The following is a 17,036-nucleotide window of genomic DNA, read 5'->3' as shown; positions in this document are numbered from 1 at the left end:
ACAATACACTATACATCGCAGGATGATGCCCTTGTATGCAAGCGCTTCAGCACCCCACATAGGAGTAGTAAGTATTATAAAATTCTGCAGTAAATGCAATGCAACATATTGCTTCTGCTGGCAGCTTAGTTTCAGGAGCTGACTGAATGCCTCTGGCACTGAAATAAATTACTACTGAATAACTTAATAATGGGTTTTATCTGACATTTTCCACACAAAGGGTAGGATTTAACAACAAGTGCATTGTTGTCAAACCAATCTCTCTCCTTCGTGCGTAAGCTTATTTGTGTGCACATATGTTGGCATTTATTTCGATTTTTAACATTTTCTCCATCCCCCTGCACCTCTGATTCTAATGCATCCGCACATGCTGCAAGCTACCAGCCCTGCCATCCTCCCGCCAAGGTAGAACATCATTGCTCGACGTAAATCTGACCAAGCTTCATTACATATATTTAATACTTTTGATATAACTGTTCAGATTTCGAGTCCACTTCCACATATAGGGGCCGATTAGGATGGCGGACGGACTTGCGTCCGTCCGCCATCCCAGAGGTGGAGGGACCGTCCGCATGGACTGCGGAGGTCCCTCCATGCAAATCAGGATGTGACCGCCACCCTGGCGGTCACATCCTGGATATTTAACATTGCGGCGGGTGCTGCTTCAAGCAGCACCCGCCGCAATGTTAAAAGTGCATGTGTAACATTTACATGCACAAAGCGGCAGGCACCATGCGGTGCCTGCCGCTTTGTGCATGTAAATGCTGGGGGGTACCATAGGTACCCCCATGTGCACCCCCCACCCGCCTACGCCCTGGGGGCCCGCAACGGGCCCCCAAAAGCAAAAGTACACATGCTTTTCCACGGCGGAAAAACCGCCGCGGAAAAGCATGTTTACTAATGCTTCCTAATTTGGCTGGCGGTGTCTGATAGACACTGCCAGCCAAAGGAGAGCTTTTCCGCCGCGGTTGTAATCCGACCGCGGCGGAAAAGCAGCGACCAGAATCCAAGACCCACCAGCCATCGTAATGCGGCGGTGGGTCTTTGGTGACTCCGCAGAGGATTTTCCGCCTCCTCCGGGCCGGCGGTGGCTTCCGCCGGCCCGGAGGAGGCGGAAAATCCTCTATCATAATCGGCCCCATAGTTTGGAACTCAATGTGTTTCACACCGTTTTGGTGCTTCTCAAGGAGTATGTATATGTGGTCACAGTTTGCTCAATTCCTCGCGATTCTTAGCTGGGTAGCATCTGCTACGATTGTAAGGTGATAGGATTTGCTACCTTTCTTCCCATATTTCTTGTCGTACCCAATGACATATCCACATGATTTCATGGTGTCGAGATACGATGTGTCATATTTTATCAAATGTAACACGTTTCATTTGCACTGCTCTGATTTGGGCTAAAGGTAACTTTTTTCCATAAAAAATAAAATATTATAGCTCATGACCCTCTCACGGACCAGAGGGATGGACAGGCCAGCACTAGGATGGTTTCTGAGCCTGGTGTGTAATTTCCTTGGCATCCTGATGGTTGTTGACCATCTGTGGCCTTCTCTGGCACCTAGAGAGCCCTATAGTGCCAATATGCTAAGAGTCCTTCTAGGCAATACGTAGTTTTTGTCAGGTGGGGCACCATTATATGTTCCCTACCAGGGCAGGGTGAAATAGAATGAAGTTGTCCTGTCACCACTAAAAGCCAGGAATCTAGAGATGGTCCTGCTGTTCAAAAGACCACCTGAAACACTGGAAGGCTATCCCCTCGTACCAGCTCACAAGATCAAGTCTGATTAGACCATCTTACTGTCTGTACTCTGAAGCAGGTTGGAATACTCCTGGGATCCTCCTGAGAGGTCGAAGGTGCCCTGAGCAATGTGCTAAGATTCCTAGGAAAGTGCAGTACTTCTTTTCACAGCGCTGAGTACATTGAGGACCAGAAGTAGATATGATGCTGTGTGTTCTTATGAATGATGTGCTTGCGACTGAGTGACTGGGGGATGTAGCAGAGGCCAGATCTTAGAGTCCTGGGGTTGCGACGGTGAGTATGCACAGGACAGGCTTCATTGCTTAATATTTTGTTAGTGTTATGTGACTCCCTGGAAAAGTTTTCTCATCCCTATTTTAAAGACGTTGGAGTTTAAGCAGGTGCGACCAGCTTTTATTTATTTACAATTGCTGTCTGAAGACACTATTTTATTTTTTCTTAACTTTATTAAATCAGCAGTGAAGCTCAGAGCCTGTTGTGATTAATTGATCGTGGCTTTTAAATTAGGGCATAGTCCAGTTAAGGACCGTGGGTTCATTTTTCTCCTGTTATTTATTTTTAATGATTTATTGTATATGGTTTTAATATTTCTTTTAAGTATGGTATGAGATTTTAGGTGAGTTTTGTAATTTATGTAATTCCAGCGTAATCACTTTGTACCAGTTTACTTTTTGTACTATGTATGGTATTTAGAATACTTTTATGATTTTATGCAGAAACCGAATAAAGTGTGTTTGATTGATTGATTGGTTGAGTGACTGGAATATCCAGATGGTTGTGTTGCACTTCAGTATATATATGTTTAGACAGAATCAGGGAAATGTTAATGGTAAATCAGGGAAATGTGACAATATATGAGCGTGACACACGGTCTATATGGTAAGATTACAATCATCAATTTATTTAGTGTTCCTGTTTTTGATGAACTATGAATGCGTGTGTATATATATATATAGAGAGAGAGCGAGAGAGAGAGAGAGAGAGAGAGAGAAAGAGAGAGAGAGAGAGAGAGTGTGAGTGTGTATTGAAAGTTGCTCCTTAGCCATGACTTCACCAGTTGGCACCAACTTCAATCACCTCAAATTTAAAAGGGCTAAAGGTCTACTTCCTCCCTTGGTGTCCCTAGATATGCATATTGGATAAGATCAGAGTCTAGTGCTAGACACTTTTTGTGTAAAAGTGTTCTTTATTAGCTCTTTATACGCTCAAATCATCATCAAACTTCCCAACTAGGGGGCCTATTACGATTGCCGATTTCCCGCATCCTCTGGGCCGGCGGAAGCCACCGCCGGCCCGGAGGATGCAGGAAAACTGCCGCAGAGGCTTGAAAGACCCACCGCCAAATTAGGATGGCTGGTGGGTCTTGCAATCTGTCCGCAGCTATTCTGCCGCGGTCGCCTTCCGACCGCGGCAGAAAAGCTTTAACATGGCTGGCAGTGTCTATCAGACACCGCCAGCCATATTAGGATGGAGTAGAAAGTATGCTTTTCCACGGCAGCTTTTCCGCCGTGGAAAAGCATACGGACCTTCACTTCGGGGGCCCGTTGCGAGCCCCCTGGGTGAAGGGGGGGTGCCTGCCGCTTTGTGCATGCAAATGCACAACTTACATTTTTAACATTGCGGCGGGTGCTGCTTCAAGCAGCAACCGCCGCAATGTTAAAAATACAGGATGTGACCGCCAGGGTGGCGGTCACATCCTAATTTGCACGGAGGGACCGCCGCAGCCCCTGCGGACGGTCCCTCCTACTCTATGGTGGCGGACGGACTCAGGTCCTTCCGCCATCATAATCGGCCCCTAGGATAGGTATCAACAGAGAAGAAACAAGAGACGACGGGCTTATGAAGAGACACACTTTAACTCATCATTTCCATCACAATAACACTTGATCACACATTTATGTATTTATTTTATATATATTTATGTGAAACTGGCAACATTTCAGAAAGAAACACAGTACAAAATGGACAAGTAAGTAGGTACAGAAATATTTAGTGGTTGGCTGCTAAACTGGATGTGGCAAAGGTACATTTGTTTGAATGAGGATTTCGAGTCCAAAAGTAGCGATGGTCCCGGGAACACTGTGCCACTGGAACCTGGCCTGGCAGTTCGACTGGACTGTTTCCATTGGAGCAGGGTCAAGATTGATTGCAGAAGTAGGAGAACAAAACAGCTCAGTTTTTCGCCTCGAGTGTCAGGAATAGGTGCATTTTAGATTGGGAAAGGAGAGGAAATAATTCCATGTTTACAAGAAGTGTAGGTTAAGAGATCCCTCAGTTGAAACAGAGCATTTCCCCCTCCGAGGAAATAAAGTTATATGCATTAATTCAGATTTACACATCACTTACGTATGCCTCATTTTCTAATTTATGTAAATTACTGATTTGTATATTGTATGTAATTTTCTATGTTACTTCATTGACTGAGAATTCTTTAAAAAATATAGAAACTCTACACTAAGTGGATTTGTAAATCAGGCCCCTCAGGCTGCTCTGCACATGTTCAACCACCTGTGGAATTATATATTGTAGCCATTTCATAGTCCATAAACCCAGAGGTGCCTAAAATGTTCTTTCTTATCCTTTTGGTTATTTACTTAAACATATTTTGAACAGCTGTTAGCTTGACATTTTGTAAGAAATGCTTATTTGTATTGAATCTGAAAGTCTGCTATTGCTGTAGCTGTCTGTTGAGGTGTACATCTCCAGGAGTTTCTGAAATCAGAATAAGGCTAAGTTGGTCTCGAGTTGAAGTGGTAGGACTTTGTAGCCTCTTTTTCTACTAAAGTTCCCTCCCTCCTAGGTTACATTTCGAACACTGGCTGTTTAGGTCTGGGCTATGATACAAAGCTGCCAAATTGACGTATAGTTAACCCAATGCACATAGAGCGGGCTTTGGGTCCACCTTTTTCAGCCAGTTGATTTACAATCAGTCAGTCATTTTTTTTTAGCTAAGCCTCTCACCTCATATGACTGGTTGTTTGGAAGTATGTTTCCAACACAATTGAGTGCTTAGATGAAACTGCAAAAGGGTTTGGAAGTATGTTTCCCACACAATTGAGTGCTTAGATGAAACTGCAAAAGGGTGTTTATTGTACAAAAAAATGTAATACTAAATGAAAAAATGTATGTTGCCAAAGAATTAAGGATGAAATATAATGAAAAATCTGCATCTTCAAGGAACCGAGGGGCTTCTATTACATAGAATGTCTTCTTGCAAAACATATGCACCTTTCTAGACAGGACATATCTTAATTAACTAATTAATGTTCTATTTATTTAGTTAGCCATCAAAGTAATCTAAGTAATACATCTTTTTCATTCCTCCCACCGCTGCAGGTCTGAGCAACATTATCGGAGTGATTGTTTACATATCTGCCAACAATACGAGCGAGCCAGCCGGCAAGTCTCATGACGAAAAGAAAAGCCATTACTCGTATGGTTGGTCTTTTTACTTCGGAGGGCTATCATTCATACTGGCAGAGATGATCGGGGTCTTGGCTGTCAACATCTACATCGAAAAAAACAGGGAGGCCCATTGCAAATCTCGCACGGAACTTATCAAAAACCCGTCGGCCATTTTACGACTGCCCAGCTACCGTTTCAGGTACCGCCGGCGCTCCCGCTCCAGCTCTCGGTCAACCGAGCCCTCCCAGTCCCGGGACACGTCGCCGGTGGGAGTGAAGGGGGTCCCATCGACTGACATCTCCATGTACACCTTGTCCAGGGATCCCTCCAAGGCCAATGTCAGCAGCCTGTACAACACAGAGCGGGCAGACCACAGCTTCCTGCAGCTCCACAACTGCTTCCCCAAGGAGTCTGGGGTCACCGTGACCGTCACTGGCCCAGCGTCCAACACGGGCACGCTGGGCAAGGATGGCTCCAACACCAACACGCTAAACAGGAAGACCACGCCTGTGTAGGGAGTGGGCACGCCCGTGGGGTGTGTTTGTGTGAGTGAGTGTGTGTGGGAGTGTGTGTGTCTTGGCGACTGTTGTGGGAGGAGGTATTAGCCATTATTGCCATGAAGCAACATGAGGAAGATTCCAGAAATGTTTTCCTTCACAAAGTATGAAAGTTCGCAGAGATAGATCAGGAAACTGGAACTGGTGGACGGAGAGAGGAAAATGAAATAATAATAATAGGTTGCACATAAAGAACAGAGAAAATAATGTATGTTTAAGAACACTGTAAAGAGGCAGTGTAAGGGAAGAAAACTGAGATGTGAAAGGAAAAACGCATTTAAGAAAAGATATGAAAATAGAGACGGGAGGAAAAAATAAGGAATGATTTAAGCAAAGAAGGAAAGAGTGAAGAAAAAAGGCCAGGAGAGAGGAAGGATGGAAACAAGGAAATAGGGTGAATGGGGGAAGAGAGATAGGAAGGAAGTAGGGAAAATAATATTTTTACAAAGTTAAGAGGTTTCCCTCTGGAACGTAAGCATATCCCAGCTTTGTTGGGTAGTTAGATGGACGTTGCTTGCTGTGTTGCTGTTTGATCCCAGAATGTCCTGGCTCAGATACAAGGCTTCAGATGAAGGAACCAATCCCTGGAACTCTAACTACCCCGCAGTGCTGAGTGGAGTTTGAGCTTGTCCTGCAGGCCTGGTGACAACAAAGTGCAAGGTTGTTATGGCCTTCTGCCAAGTCACTGACTGATGCCAAACAGCTATTAGGAGGTGCTGAACTTCATTGGCTGAGGCGAGGCATCAGGGGTCTACGTTGAACTAATGCCAGTCAATCGAGGGCTCATTTAGACAGCCAGGGCCTGGTGTTGAGAGGTTATGGGAGGATGCCTGACAGTCATGAAGTAATGCTGGGCTATTCTTGACTGATGCTGGGTAGCCACTGGCTGATTCTAAGCAGCTGTTTGATGTGTGCTGGGCAGTCATGCACTGATGTTGGCAGTCGCCGGCTTATGATGGACAGATACCAGGCAGTCACAGACATGGTCTGATGTTTGGCTTAATGAGCTGATGAAAATATTTATGGTCTAATACTGACGTCAAATACTAAGCAGTCTCGGGCTAATTGTAGGCATTAATTTGCTGATGTCAGATAATCGCACCTAACACCAGCTGTCTGTTGTCGAGCTGCCATAAAGATATAGATCGGTAACCAGATGATGCCCTGAACTCACAAGTTCAAACTGAGCAGTCATTTGTTAATGTCAGACAGGAACATCCTAATACCAGGCCGTCATGCCGACATCCGCAGCCTGAGGGAGAGCAGTCATTGGTTATTGTCAAGCAGTTACATCCTACTGCCTGGGCATCACTGGCTGAGGCCGGGCATTCACAGCCTGATGGTGAGTACTCATTGGATTATTTTTAAAAGTCAGTGGCAAATGCTAAGAAGTAATTTGCTATTGTGGACAGTAATAAGCTGGCGAAGCACGCTCGTGGTAGAGGTGTTGCAGTGGCACATTTTGTTTTTGTGAGAACTTCCCAGTTTCTGCGCTTAGTTGGCAACGGACCTTTTATGTGAGGTTTCATGTTCCATTTCCTTTTATGTCGTTTTGAGGGGAAAACGTTCGCCAACATCCATCCAGCTTCAAAAAGAAACAGGCGAGCTTGTCAGTTTGCGATGATTTTTTTTTTTACAAAAAAATCATAAATGAAGGAAATTCAGAAAACTTTAAAAAGCACACATCGGTCAATTATCAGAATCTCCGGAAGACTTTGCTTACTCCATAAAAACTTTGCTCATAGACAATGTGTGATTAATTGCTGGGTTGACAGACTGATGCGAGACAGCAGTGCTTAATTTGTGCCGGTGGTGGTTACGGGAGGACTGGGGGTTATTTTTGATCCAGAAAGAAGGGGGAAAAGGGGGAGAAAGAGAGCGATCAGAAACAGTAGAAAGCAGGAATGCAAAAGAGCCAACGAGAGTGAGTTAAAAAGACAAGAACTCGGGGGGGGGGGGGGGCAGGGGCGTAAGAACTAGGGAGAACGGCGTGACTGGCAACCTTGTCAATAGGCAGCCCCGGCATTTGGCGGGGGCAGCGACGAACTCCTTAGAAAACACTCGGGACCCATCACTTCTTTTATTGTTTTATTTCTTTTTACAAATTAAGCAGTGCGGGCAGGAATAGGGTACCGAAGGGCATCCCTGGGCTCTTCGGGACATTGATGGGCTATTGGGGCGTGCTCAAGAGTGGGCGTGTACTGATGTTGGTCAGTGAGATTTCAGCCATAATTTGGGCACCTAAACCATCACCCCAGCATCAAACTCCTCCTACTAATGCCCCACAGACAACAAACACAACAAACACTGCCTGCGAAGCTGCCGGGGCAACAGAACCCCCACCAGCAGCTGCCAACACAGCGCATGCAGGTAGACCCAAGAGAGGGGTTCAGCGGGCGCGGGAGGGGACAGAGATGGATGGAGGCGTTTACACGTTATGCGGAGGGCCCGCGCCGAGCAGGTGTCTGGGACAGATGTCTCGCGCTCCTCTGTCCTGGGAGACTCCCTCTACAGATGAGGGCAAATGCATCCGAATCAACGGGTAATCTACCTCTGCCAGCATCGCCCACGCGTCGTTTATTTCGTGTGTTCCTGGATGATCACCCCGCTGCTGTTTTGGATAATTTATGGCGATGCTGAGCAGGGAAATGCTTTACTTCGTCTGAGGGAGCGGGGATCGTATGGATTAGGCACGGAGTGGAGCGGCGCTGGGCTTGTACGTTATAGATCTGAGCCACAGCCACTCTGGGGGGAGAGCAGGAAGTGTGAGAGGCCGGCGGCGAGGCCACGACCCCAGCCGAGCCCTCCGTTTATCACAAGAGGAGAACAACACTGGTGGCAGGGCTTGGGGGACTGACGTCACTCTGGACTGGACCGAAGCTTTGTAAGTGATGCAGACAGTGCATAGGTGGTGAGCACATACGCAGTGCTGGTGGCAGGGCTGGGGGACTGACGTCACTCTGGACTGATGCCTAAGTTGTAAGTGAAGCAGTGCTGGTGGGAGGGCTGGGGGACTGACGTCACTTTGGACCGAGGTCTTCTATGTGATGCACTGCATAGGCGGTGAGCCCAGTAGCAGTGCTGGTCACAGGGCCGAGGGACTGACGTCACTTTGAACCCAAGCCTTAAGGGATGCAGAGCATAGGTGGTGAGCCCAGTAAGCAGTGCTGGTGGGAGGGCTGAGAGACTGACGTCCCTCTGGACTGAAGCCTTGTAAGTGATACAGGGAATGGGCAGAGAGAGCACATGTGCAGTGCCGGGTGGTGGAAGGGGCGGGAGACGGACATCACTCGAGTCTAGACTGAAACCCTCTCTCTGATTGACGCCGAAAATGCACAGCTAAGGCAGAGCAAAGCAAGGGCACGTCAGTGACCGAGGACTTTGAACCCCTCAGTTTATAGGAAGAAAGATTAGTGCAGACCGGAGCAGCGCTGCGGTGGGTGACTGACAGGCCAGTGGACCGACTGCCTTCTTATCACACAGCAGAGACAATGTAGAGCAGAGCGGGGTACAGGGCGGTAAGGGAACGACAACTCTGGATCCCAAGCACAGGGATAGGACAGGCAGGAGCAGACCGAGGGGAGGTGAGGGACTGGCAGCCGTATTTATCCCAGCGGGGAGGGTGGGGGGGACGACAGGTCTAGGGATAGGAAAAGGGCCGACATCCTCTGTTTATCCCAAAGAAAGAGAGAGTGCAGGCAAGAGAGGCGAGGAGGCAGCATCCTCTGTGTATCCCAAGGCGGGCAAGGACAGGGAAAAGGGGGAGACGAGGGACCAACACACTCAGTGTATCCTAAGGACAGGGAGTGCACGGGCAAGGAGAGGGAAAGGGGGAGGTGAGGGGCAGGCATCCTCTGTTATCACGGGGCAAGGGCAGTACAGGCAAGGACAGGCCTGACGGGGAGGTGAGGGACCGACAGCCTCTATGTATTATGTGGACAGCCCAGACACAGGCCTGTTAGAAGGGATAGACCGAGAAGGCTGGGCTTTGTGTATCCTAGGACAGGGCGATCCAGGAGTCGGGCTAGTGTAAAAGTGATTATCTGGCAACCGTGAACCTCCTGAAGCCCTGCCCTGTACTCAGGGCGAAGCAAGCGGTAACTGGTCATTTTTATCGGTAACTTCTATAACTGCACCCTATTTGGACCAGCCTTTCATCCTAGCCGATTGCCCCTTCCATTCCGGTCACAGCCCTTTGTTTCCGGTTATTCTTGCTCTCTTCGTTTGCCGCATGCTCAGGACTGGGCGGGCTGGAGTAAAGAGGGAGAAGTGTTGTCTCTGACAGCTGGAGGGGTAGGAGTATCACAGGAACGGAGCAGGGCTGGTTCACGACTCGTAGGGGGAGAGGAGTGGGGATACCGGGCAGTGACATAACTCAAAGTGATGGGAGGGGCCCTTAGTTTCCCATATCTCAGTCATGCATTGCCCTTGGGCTGAATGAAGGGTGGGGCCCCCTGAAGCATTGGAGCCCCCATGCACTCCAGGGAGTGCGTGGGCCCGAGTTACAGCCCTGATGCTGGGACCACCTGCCACTCTCTGGTTATCCCAGGACAGTGACAGTGCAGAGGCGAGGGTCTCTCAGCACTGGAGGATGAATGCATCATTTATCTCGGGAGAGAGGCAGTGAAGCAGTGGTGCTGATTGGCTGAGGACTGACACCACTAGGCACAATAGCCCTCTGCATGTCACAGGCCCGGAGCAGTGCATGCAGGAACAGTTGTGAATGCCTCGTGTGTGGCGTAGCTAGGGGAGGGGGGACGTTTTTGTTGTTGTTATTAATTCTCATTGGCGTTGCTAAACGCCTCCTATGCTCCTTTTTGTCTGTCGCCCGTACCCCTGCCCGTCGCCTTACGTCAGCATCCCCCCCCCCCCTCTTACCAGCACTGGGTGGCAAACTAAGGGATCGCCCCGGGCGTCCAAAGCTCTAACTATGCCAGTGTGCCTCATGCAGTGAACACATTGTTAATGCACGGAACGCAGAGTAAAAAAGTGCAACGCTTCATTGTGCCGCAGTAAGAAATAGCAGTGCATCAGATTTGGTAAGGTTCACCTGCCAGTGACATCATTGGCAACACTCACTCTAAATCTCATGGTTATTCGTGACACTAAGCCTTGCCCTGGAATGAAAGGTGAGTCAGCAGTGTCTGGCCACGGACTTATACAGTTCTAGGTATTGATAACAGCAGAGGGCTTAGACATGTACGATTTTTGTTTCAGGGTAAAACACACTTGTTACAAGTAGATATATTAGGCAATATATACCTCTTGACTTCTGCTTTCAGTAAGCGTTAGAATTTTGGGCAAAGCCAGATCACACAAATTTAGTAGAGCAGCCTGTGTGCCAAACTTCAGGTATTTGCTCTGGACTGCCCCAGACATGCCCCTCTACCCCCTTTGCATGCATTAATGGATGATGGTGCAAGGGGTTTGGGTGCAGCACGAGGACCAACTATCAGTGAAAACACATTTTACATGTGAATGTTGACCCCTTGTTGCTGTGTGCAACACTTGGTGATGCTTTGCATCACACAAGAACCAGAGCAAACCTATAGCAAATATGGGACATCAATCTATCTCCTCTCTCTTCTTATCACATGATGGTGACTGTGAGGGAACAGTCCTGAGGACGTGCAAACGGACAGATCTGGCGTTGGAAGCCTTCTAGTTATCATTGACCAGGAAAAGTGCAGGGGAGAACAGTGGAAGAGGGGAGAAGGGCAGCACTCGCAGCTGATTGTGTTTTTTACACAGATCGAAGACAAGGGGGCTCACTCACTATATGTTGATGCATGGAAGCGCAGCAAGCCTTCCCGCTCACTGCTGTGCATCAAAATAAAAGAGCAGGAATGCGCTGTATCTACAAGATGTACTCCCCTGCACAAGTGCACAAACAGCAGCCGTGGGCCAATGCAGACACCCTAACGCCATGGTGCAGGGAAGTCTGCGCTGCCGGGATGAATGTTGTTGTGCAGGAAGAGACATCTTTCTGCACAAACACAATAATAATTGCGTGTTGCTTCGATGCAGCACCCGGCGAAAGTGCAAAAAATTAGGAGAAACAAAAGTTTCTCTTCATTGCACCACTCCTACGCTTTCCCTAGGGAGCTGTAGGATTCTGACGCATTCCCAGATTTACGGAACATTGTAAATCAGGGAATGTGTCAGGTTCCAAGGATGTTGCATGGGAACACCCACAACACCACCCATGGACTACCCTTTTCACGCAGAGTAATGCATGAAAGGGGCCCATATTTACAAGGCGATGAAAAGTCACACAGGGTGACTTTACGCAGCCTTGTAAATATGTGCAGACACACTGCGCGGCCTGTGCATAAAAAAAAGTAACTCACCGGCAGCGCAATGGGATTGTAATTAAGTCCCAGTGTTGGCATTAGTGGCGTAATACAAATATTGGAGACTCCCTGCGGAATGTGCTGAGGGTCCCAAGGCTCCTATATCTCAGAGATAGCACATAGGCTTCATCCATTGAGGAGGGAACCACCATAGCACAGTAGGGGCTCAAGAGGTCTACGTTACACCCTGGCAGGCAGATGCAATGTCAGGTTTAAGATTGGGAACCCCCTTACACTTCTTTCAGGGAGCAGGTAGTACTGGGAACTGAGTAGCTGCATTTAGTTTATTTGCAAAGGAGAGTACTGGCACTTGTGAGCAGAGGTGCAGCAGTTTTAGTGGGTCACTTGTTGCATTTCTTAGTTCCAAACAGTACTCAGAGTGCGTCTTCCCATGTCCCATATCTATTTCAAGCATTGTCCACATATGGGAAATGTACAATAGTTCATAAAGTTTCTTAGACCCGTTTTGTCTTTAGTAATGTAATAGTGTTCTGGGGAAGCAGGAGTCATTATCTGCAGTTCAGTCTGATCTTGACGTTTGACTCCTGTTCATATTTGATAAAAACCACTGTTGATAAGCGTGATGTCACTCAAGTGATCACTTATAGAACAGCTGCACACTCATTTTGAGGTGGGCGTTAAATAGAATAGAGTCAATGGCGCAGAGTATTAATGTTACCATACAGTATTATGTCTAGATTGAGCGTACAATGTAAGAAAACGAGGAATAGCGTGCAGTATCATTTCCATTCAACTTTCCCTTGCATTTGAGCTTTCTGAATCAGTTTGCTGCATCATTGTAACTCTGTGGTAAGAAAGAAATGAATCTTAATTGGGTTGCAGCTAAAACAGCATTTAAATGGGGCACTCGATGAGCCTGTCATGGTGCTACACCAAGACAAAGTCTGTCTGTTACTCAGTACCTCAGTTCTACCAGAGCAGTACTTACTTTGAGCCGGTTGTTGTCAGTAGGGGCCACCGGCACTCTTTTTGGGGGACAGGCACTTATTTCTCTTTATCAGACAATTCCTGAGAAAAGAGAGGGAAAAATACACACATGGGAAAAAACCCAAGGAAGAGAAAGGTGGAAAGCCCTCATGTAGGGAGAAAGCAGGAACCTGTAAGAGTGAGTGCAGGGAGAGTCTGGTGATGAATTAAAGAAGCCTGATGTGGATTTAGGAGGTCGTAGCTTTGGTATTCGGCATACTGATGTTTAATAGAATGCCGGACATGGTCATCTGAGAAGCACTTTGGGCACCCGCACTTATTGTTTTACAAGTAAGCACTGTTCCAGGGCATGGTTTAAGATCCCGACAATGGTATACAGAGCCTACAATTCCAATGCCACCATATTCATGCTGAACTGACAAATAGGATATGCACCCACCACTGCCTTATGAGCTCCACCAGCTACTATTTGATTATTTGCCCTTTGAGCAAACAAAGGGTAGGTACTAACTACTCGGTGTAGGGCTCCATGCTATGGAGCACTCTTCCTGCATGTCTACATTTTGTTGAAAACCATAAGAGATTCAGAAGTGCTGTGAAGAATCATTTCCCCCAGAAGGCTGTTCAAAGTTTAATTTTCAGTTTAGTTTATATTTTTATCAACATGCCCTTCCTAAAAGGGATATCATACTCAATACACTTTGCATGGTTTAATCAATACACAATATAGGTATTAAAGACATCCAGGGAGTAATAATAAGTTTCAACTTCAGCGTTCTTCACAAGTCTGAAGGCAATGCGTTTCAGCACTCTGCCGTCACTCTAGAGAATGCAAATATCCCTGTTTATGTGTAGTATGCTGAGCCTGAGATAGCATATCTTTGAAAAACAGTGGCATTGCAAGGGCTCATATGCCCTTACCTGGAATCCAACTGAGTAGTGAAAGACTACCTGTGTAGTAGGCTCCTCACACCTCTGAGTCCTGGTGTCTGTCACCTACAGCTACAAATCTGGAATGAAGATTTGCTTTCTGGCCTCTGGAAAACAGTCGAGGCTGAAAAGGTGTCATGTACCATGCAGGGTTTTAAAAACCATCACAGTCAGCTTGAAGTTGGTAAGGAGAAGAAACATAACCATCACCTCTGAAACACTCGGAAGTACTGGGACAGACACTCACCTGGCAGGCTTGAAATTTAAAGGGATGCAAATGCTTGTTTGGCTTAGTATTCAGAATCTTGTCCCACTTGGAAGAAGACCAGGCGCAAGCACAAGATAACCCCCATGTCTTGGCTCTGCACGATGGGTGGCTTCCTAGCAGTGGAGGGGTTTAGCGCTTCAGATCTCACCTTGTGACCAGTAAAGGTGGCTCGGGACTTTATAACTCGCTTGATTAAAAGTGAATTCAGAAGTTGCTGGGTGCACTGATTCCTTCTGCAAAGAGATGTCAACTAGGGGGACACATGTCTGAAAGAGACATGTGTAATATTATAAATAATCCAGGAATTTACAGTGAACCTGCTTGACCTCAGGTACATCTCCTTATGTCTTTAATTTCTCAGTTCCAAGGCCTGTCAAAAGTGGGAAAGATGCTTTAAAACAGCACAAGAGTAAGGGTGTGGGTGAGGGGAGCTACAATATTTTGAAGTCACATTGGTCCCCATTTACAGTTTAAAAGTATCTCAAAGTCCTCCAATTTCTGTAGGAAACTTTTAATGTGGAGTAGAATCGGCTGAATTTCCTCCACCATTGGGATATTATTGTGGATGAAATTCAGCCAGTGGATTCTACTCCATATTTAGAGTTTCCTCCAGAAATTGCAGGATTTTCATTTCCCTCCAAACTTTAAAGAGGCCAATAATGTGAAATGACTTAAAATCTGGGAGGCACTTGATATGAAATGAAGGATTTCATTTGAATGAAATTACTATTTTGTTATATAGTTAAATATATGTATAGCAAATGTGACGATTCTCCCAGTATCTCGTTACCAATCACAAACTTGCTCGCTGACACATGTTTCGCAACACAAGTTGCTATGTAAAAGCATGTCAAGTACTTCACTCAATATTAGTTAGTTAGTCTTTGGTCATGCCACTGCTTTCCTCATAACCTGCCTTCCTCACTAATGTTAACCTGAGGAAAACGCTCTAACAAATAAACACGACGAGTCGAGAATAAACCGATAAAGTGCATTTGACCTAAGAATTGATATGTTGAATGAAGCATTATGATGAAAGAATTGGCTCACATGATGCTTAACAAGCTAATACTGAGTGAACAGTGCATTAGGCCTTGAGAAGACCACTTTTTTTGCAAAGCATGTGTTGCCAAACACGATTTTTATTGAGAGAATGAGAGAGATGTTATATTTATATTCAGCAATGTATATTTTTGAAACAATTCATTTCGAATGAAATTATTGATTTGATAACAAGTGCCTCCAACATATTTAATATTGATCAATGCATATTTTTTACACACAGGAGAGCTTGCGTTTCCTGCTCTTCCATATCTCCCTGGCTCCTGCTCTCGCTACCCTCTCGGTCACATCGCCTTCAGGTTGAGTCTCTTCCCGTGTTATGAAGAAGAGCTTTGGCAATGGCAGATACACTTATTATATTCAAGCGATGAACTTTGCACTCAGCAATAACATCATCCTAAACCTATATAATTTATCAAGATGATTACAGCGATGTAGAGGTCATACCTCGTTTATATAAAGAACACTGAAACGAAAATTATACATTAAGTGTACTAATTTGCATATAATAATAGTGTTCTGAGTAAAATACCACCTTGTATTCTTGGCAAGAAAGAAGGGCCATAGATGAAGTTATGCAGTGAGAATGGAAGCCTGCTTTATACTTTGCCGCGACTTCGTAGCTGCCTGCTGCAGCAAGAGGCTGTGAAGGAGAACAAGATGGCGATTCTCACATTGTGACAGGCAGTCCATTGTGCTTCCTATAGGATTCAAATACAGATATGTTCAGCTGCAGTTTCACTTCGTGGCTGCAAAAAACACAAGACAAAAAGGTCAGGAGCCAGTAGTAGGGGACACCCTCCAGGTGAACACTGAAAACAGGGAACCACAAAACAACAGCAGTGTTACGGTTGGACCAAAATGGCTGCTAATAAAGTAATACCGAGTGGGAGCCTGATCAAACCGGCCACAAACAAAATAGGTACTGAGTTGCATAATGCTTACAATAGATACTCATAAGCAGATACTATTCAAAATGCTCCTCAAAGTAGCTAAATATACAAAAGTTATAATATTTTGCTTATTTAGTGATTGATGGGAGTTATGTATGCATATAGTTCAGGCCCTGGTTGGCGTCTGAGTGATGTGCAGAGATCAAAAGAAGATAGGATAACTCCTTTTAGTAATCATTGTGAGATATTCAGAGCGAGTTGTAAGGACTTGGCCGGCATACTGTTTTAACTAACCTTTTGAAGATTGTTGGGGTGGGGAGAAAGTCTGATGTGTTCAGGGTTCCCTCCATTTGCTACCTACCTCAGCAAATAAAGAGCATATTCAAGTGTGTATATTTTTCAACCATAGCGTTTTCCAGTCCGATAAAAGATGGGTTGACCCTTGTTATGATCCTCAGGAGGTGACACCCACATTTCACCTGTCACCCTATCTTTTTCACACCCCTCATTTTGAGCATCAGCTAGTTTGTCAGTCCAAATGACTCCAAGCTAATACGTCACACAGCAGGAATGATTCCTGAGCTGTAAAGTTGTAGATGTGGTAAGAACTGAAGCATGGGGGCAGCATGTACTGGACAGAAGCAGGAGGGACCATATTCCCTCTTCCTGTTAAATGTGTTTTTGAAATGCATATTTTATGCTTGCTTCATCCAACATCACAGCATAACATAACTTTTAACCATTTGAAAGTAGCGGGAACATGTGCTGGTACTTTATAAACATATTTATGAGTAATTCTCTTGGTAAGGTCTTAGCTATCCATCTAGTTTAACGATTGTGTGCATTTATGATCATACA

The 17,036-nt window shown here is 46.0% G+C and overlaps 1 protein-coding gene across 3 annotated transcripts in view; it reads left to right on the top strand.

The window, feature by feature from the left end:
• Window positions 1-5,682, top strand: part of CACNG8 (calcium voltage-gated channel auxiliary subunit gamma 8) — an 83,040-nt gene extending 77,358 nt beyond the window's left edge. For 2 of the 3 annotated variants that reach the window (XM_078650934.1, XM_078650933.1), the window contains 2 exons: window positions 5,099-5,583; window positions 5,635-5,682. In XM_078650934.1, coding sequence (XP_078507060.1) covers window positions 5,099-5,583; window positions 5,635-5,682 — 533 coding nt within the window. Of the gene's footprint in view, window positions 1-5,098 lie in introns of all 3 variants that reach the window. The other variant, XM_078650932.1, reaches the window with a different exon arrangement.
• Window positions 5,683-17,036: the final 11,354 nt, after the last annotated feature.

Source organism: Lissotriton helveticus, chromosome 7, assembly GCF_964261635.1.
Source record: "Lissotriton helveticus chromosome 7, aLisHel1.1, whole genome shotgun sequence".
Taxonomy (NCBI): Eukaryota; Metazoa; Chordata; class Amphibia; order Caudata; family Salamandridae; genus Lissotriton; species Lissotriton helveticus.
This window is presented reverse-complemented; position numbering and strand designations above follow the sequence as displayed.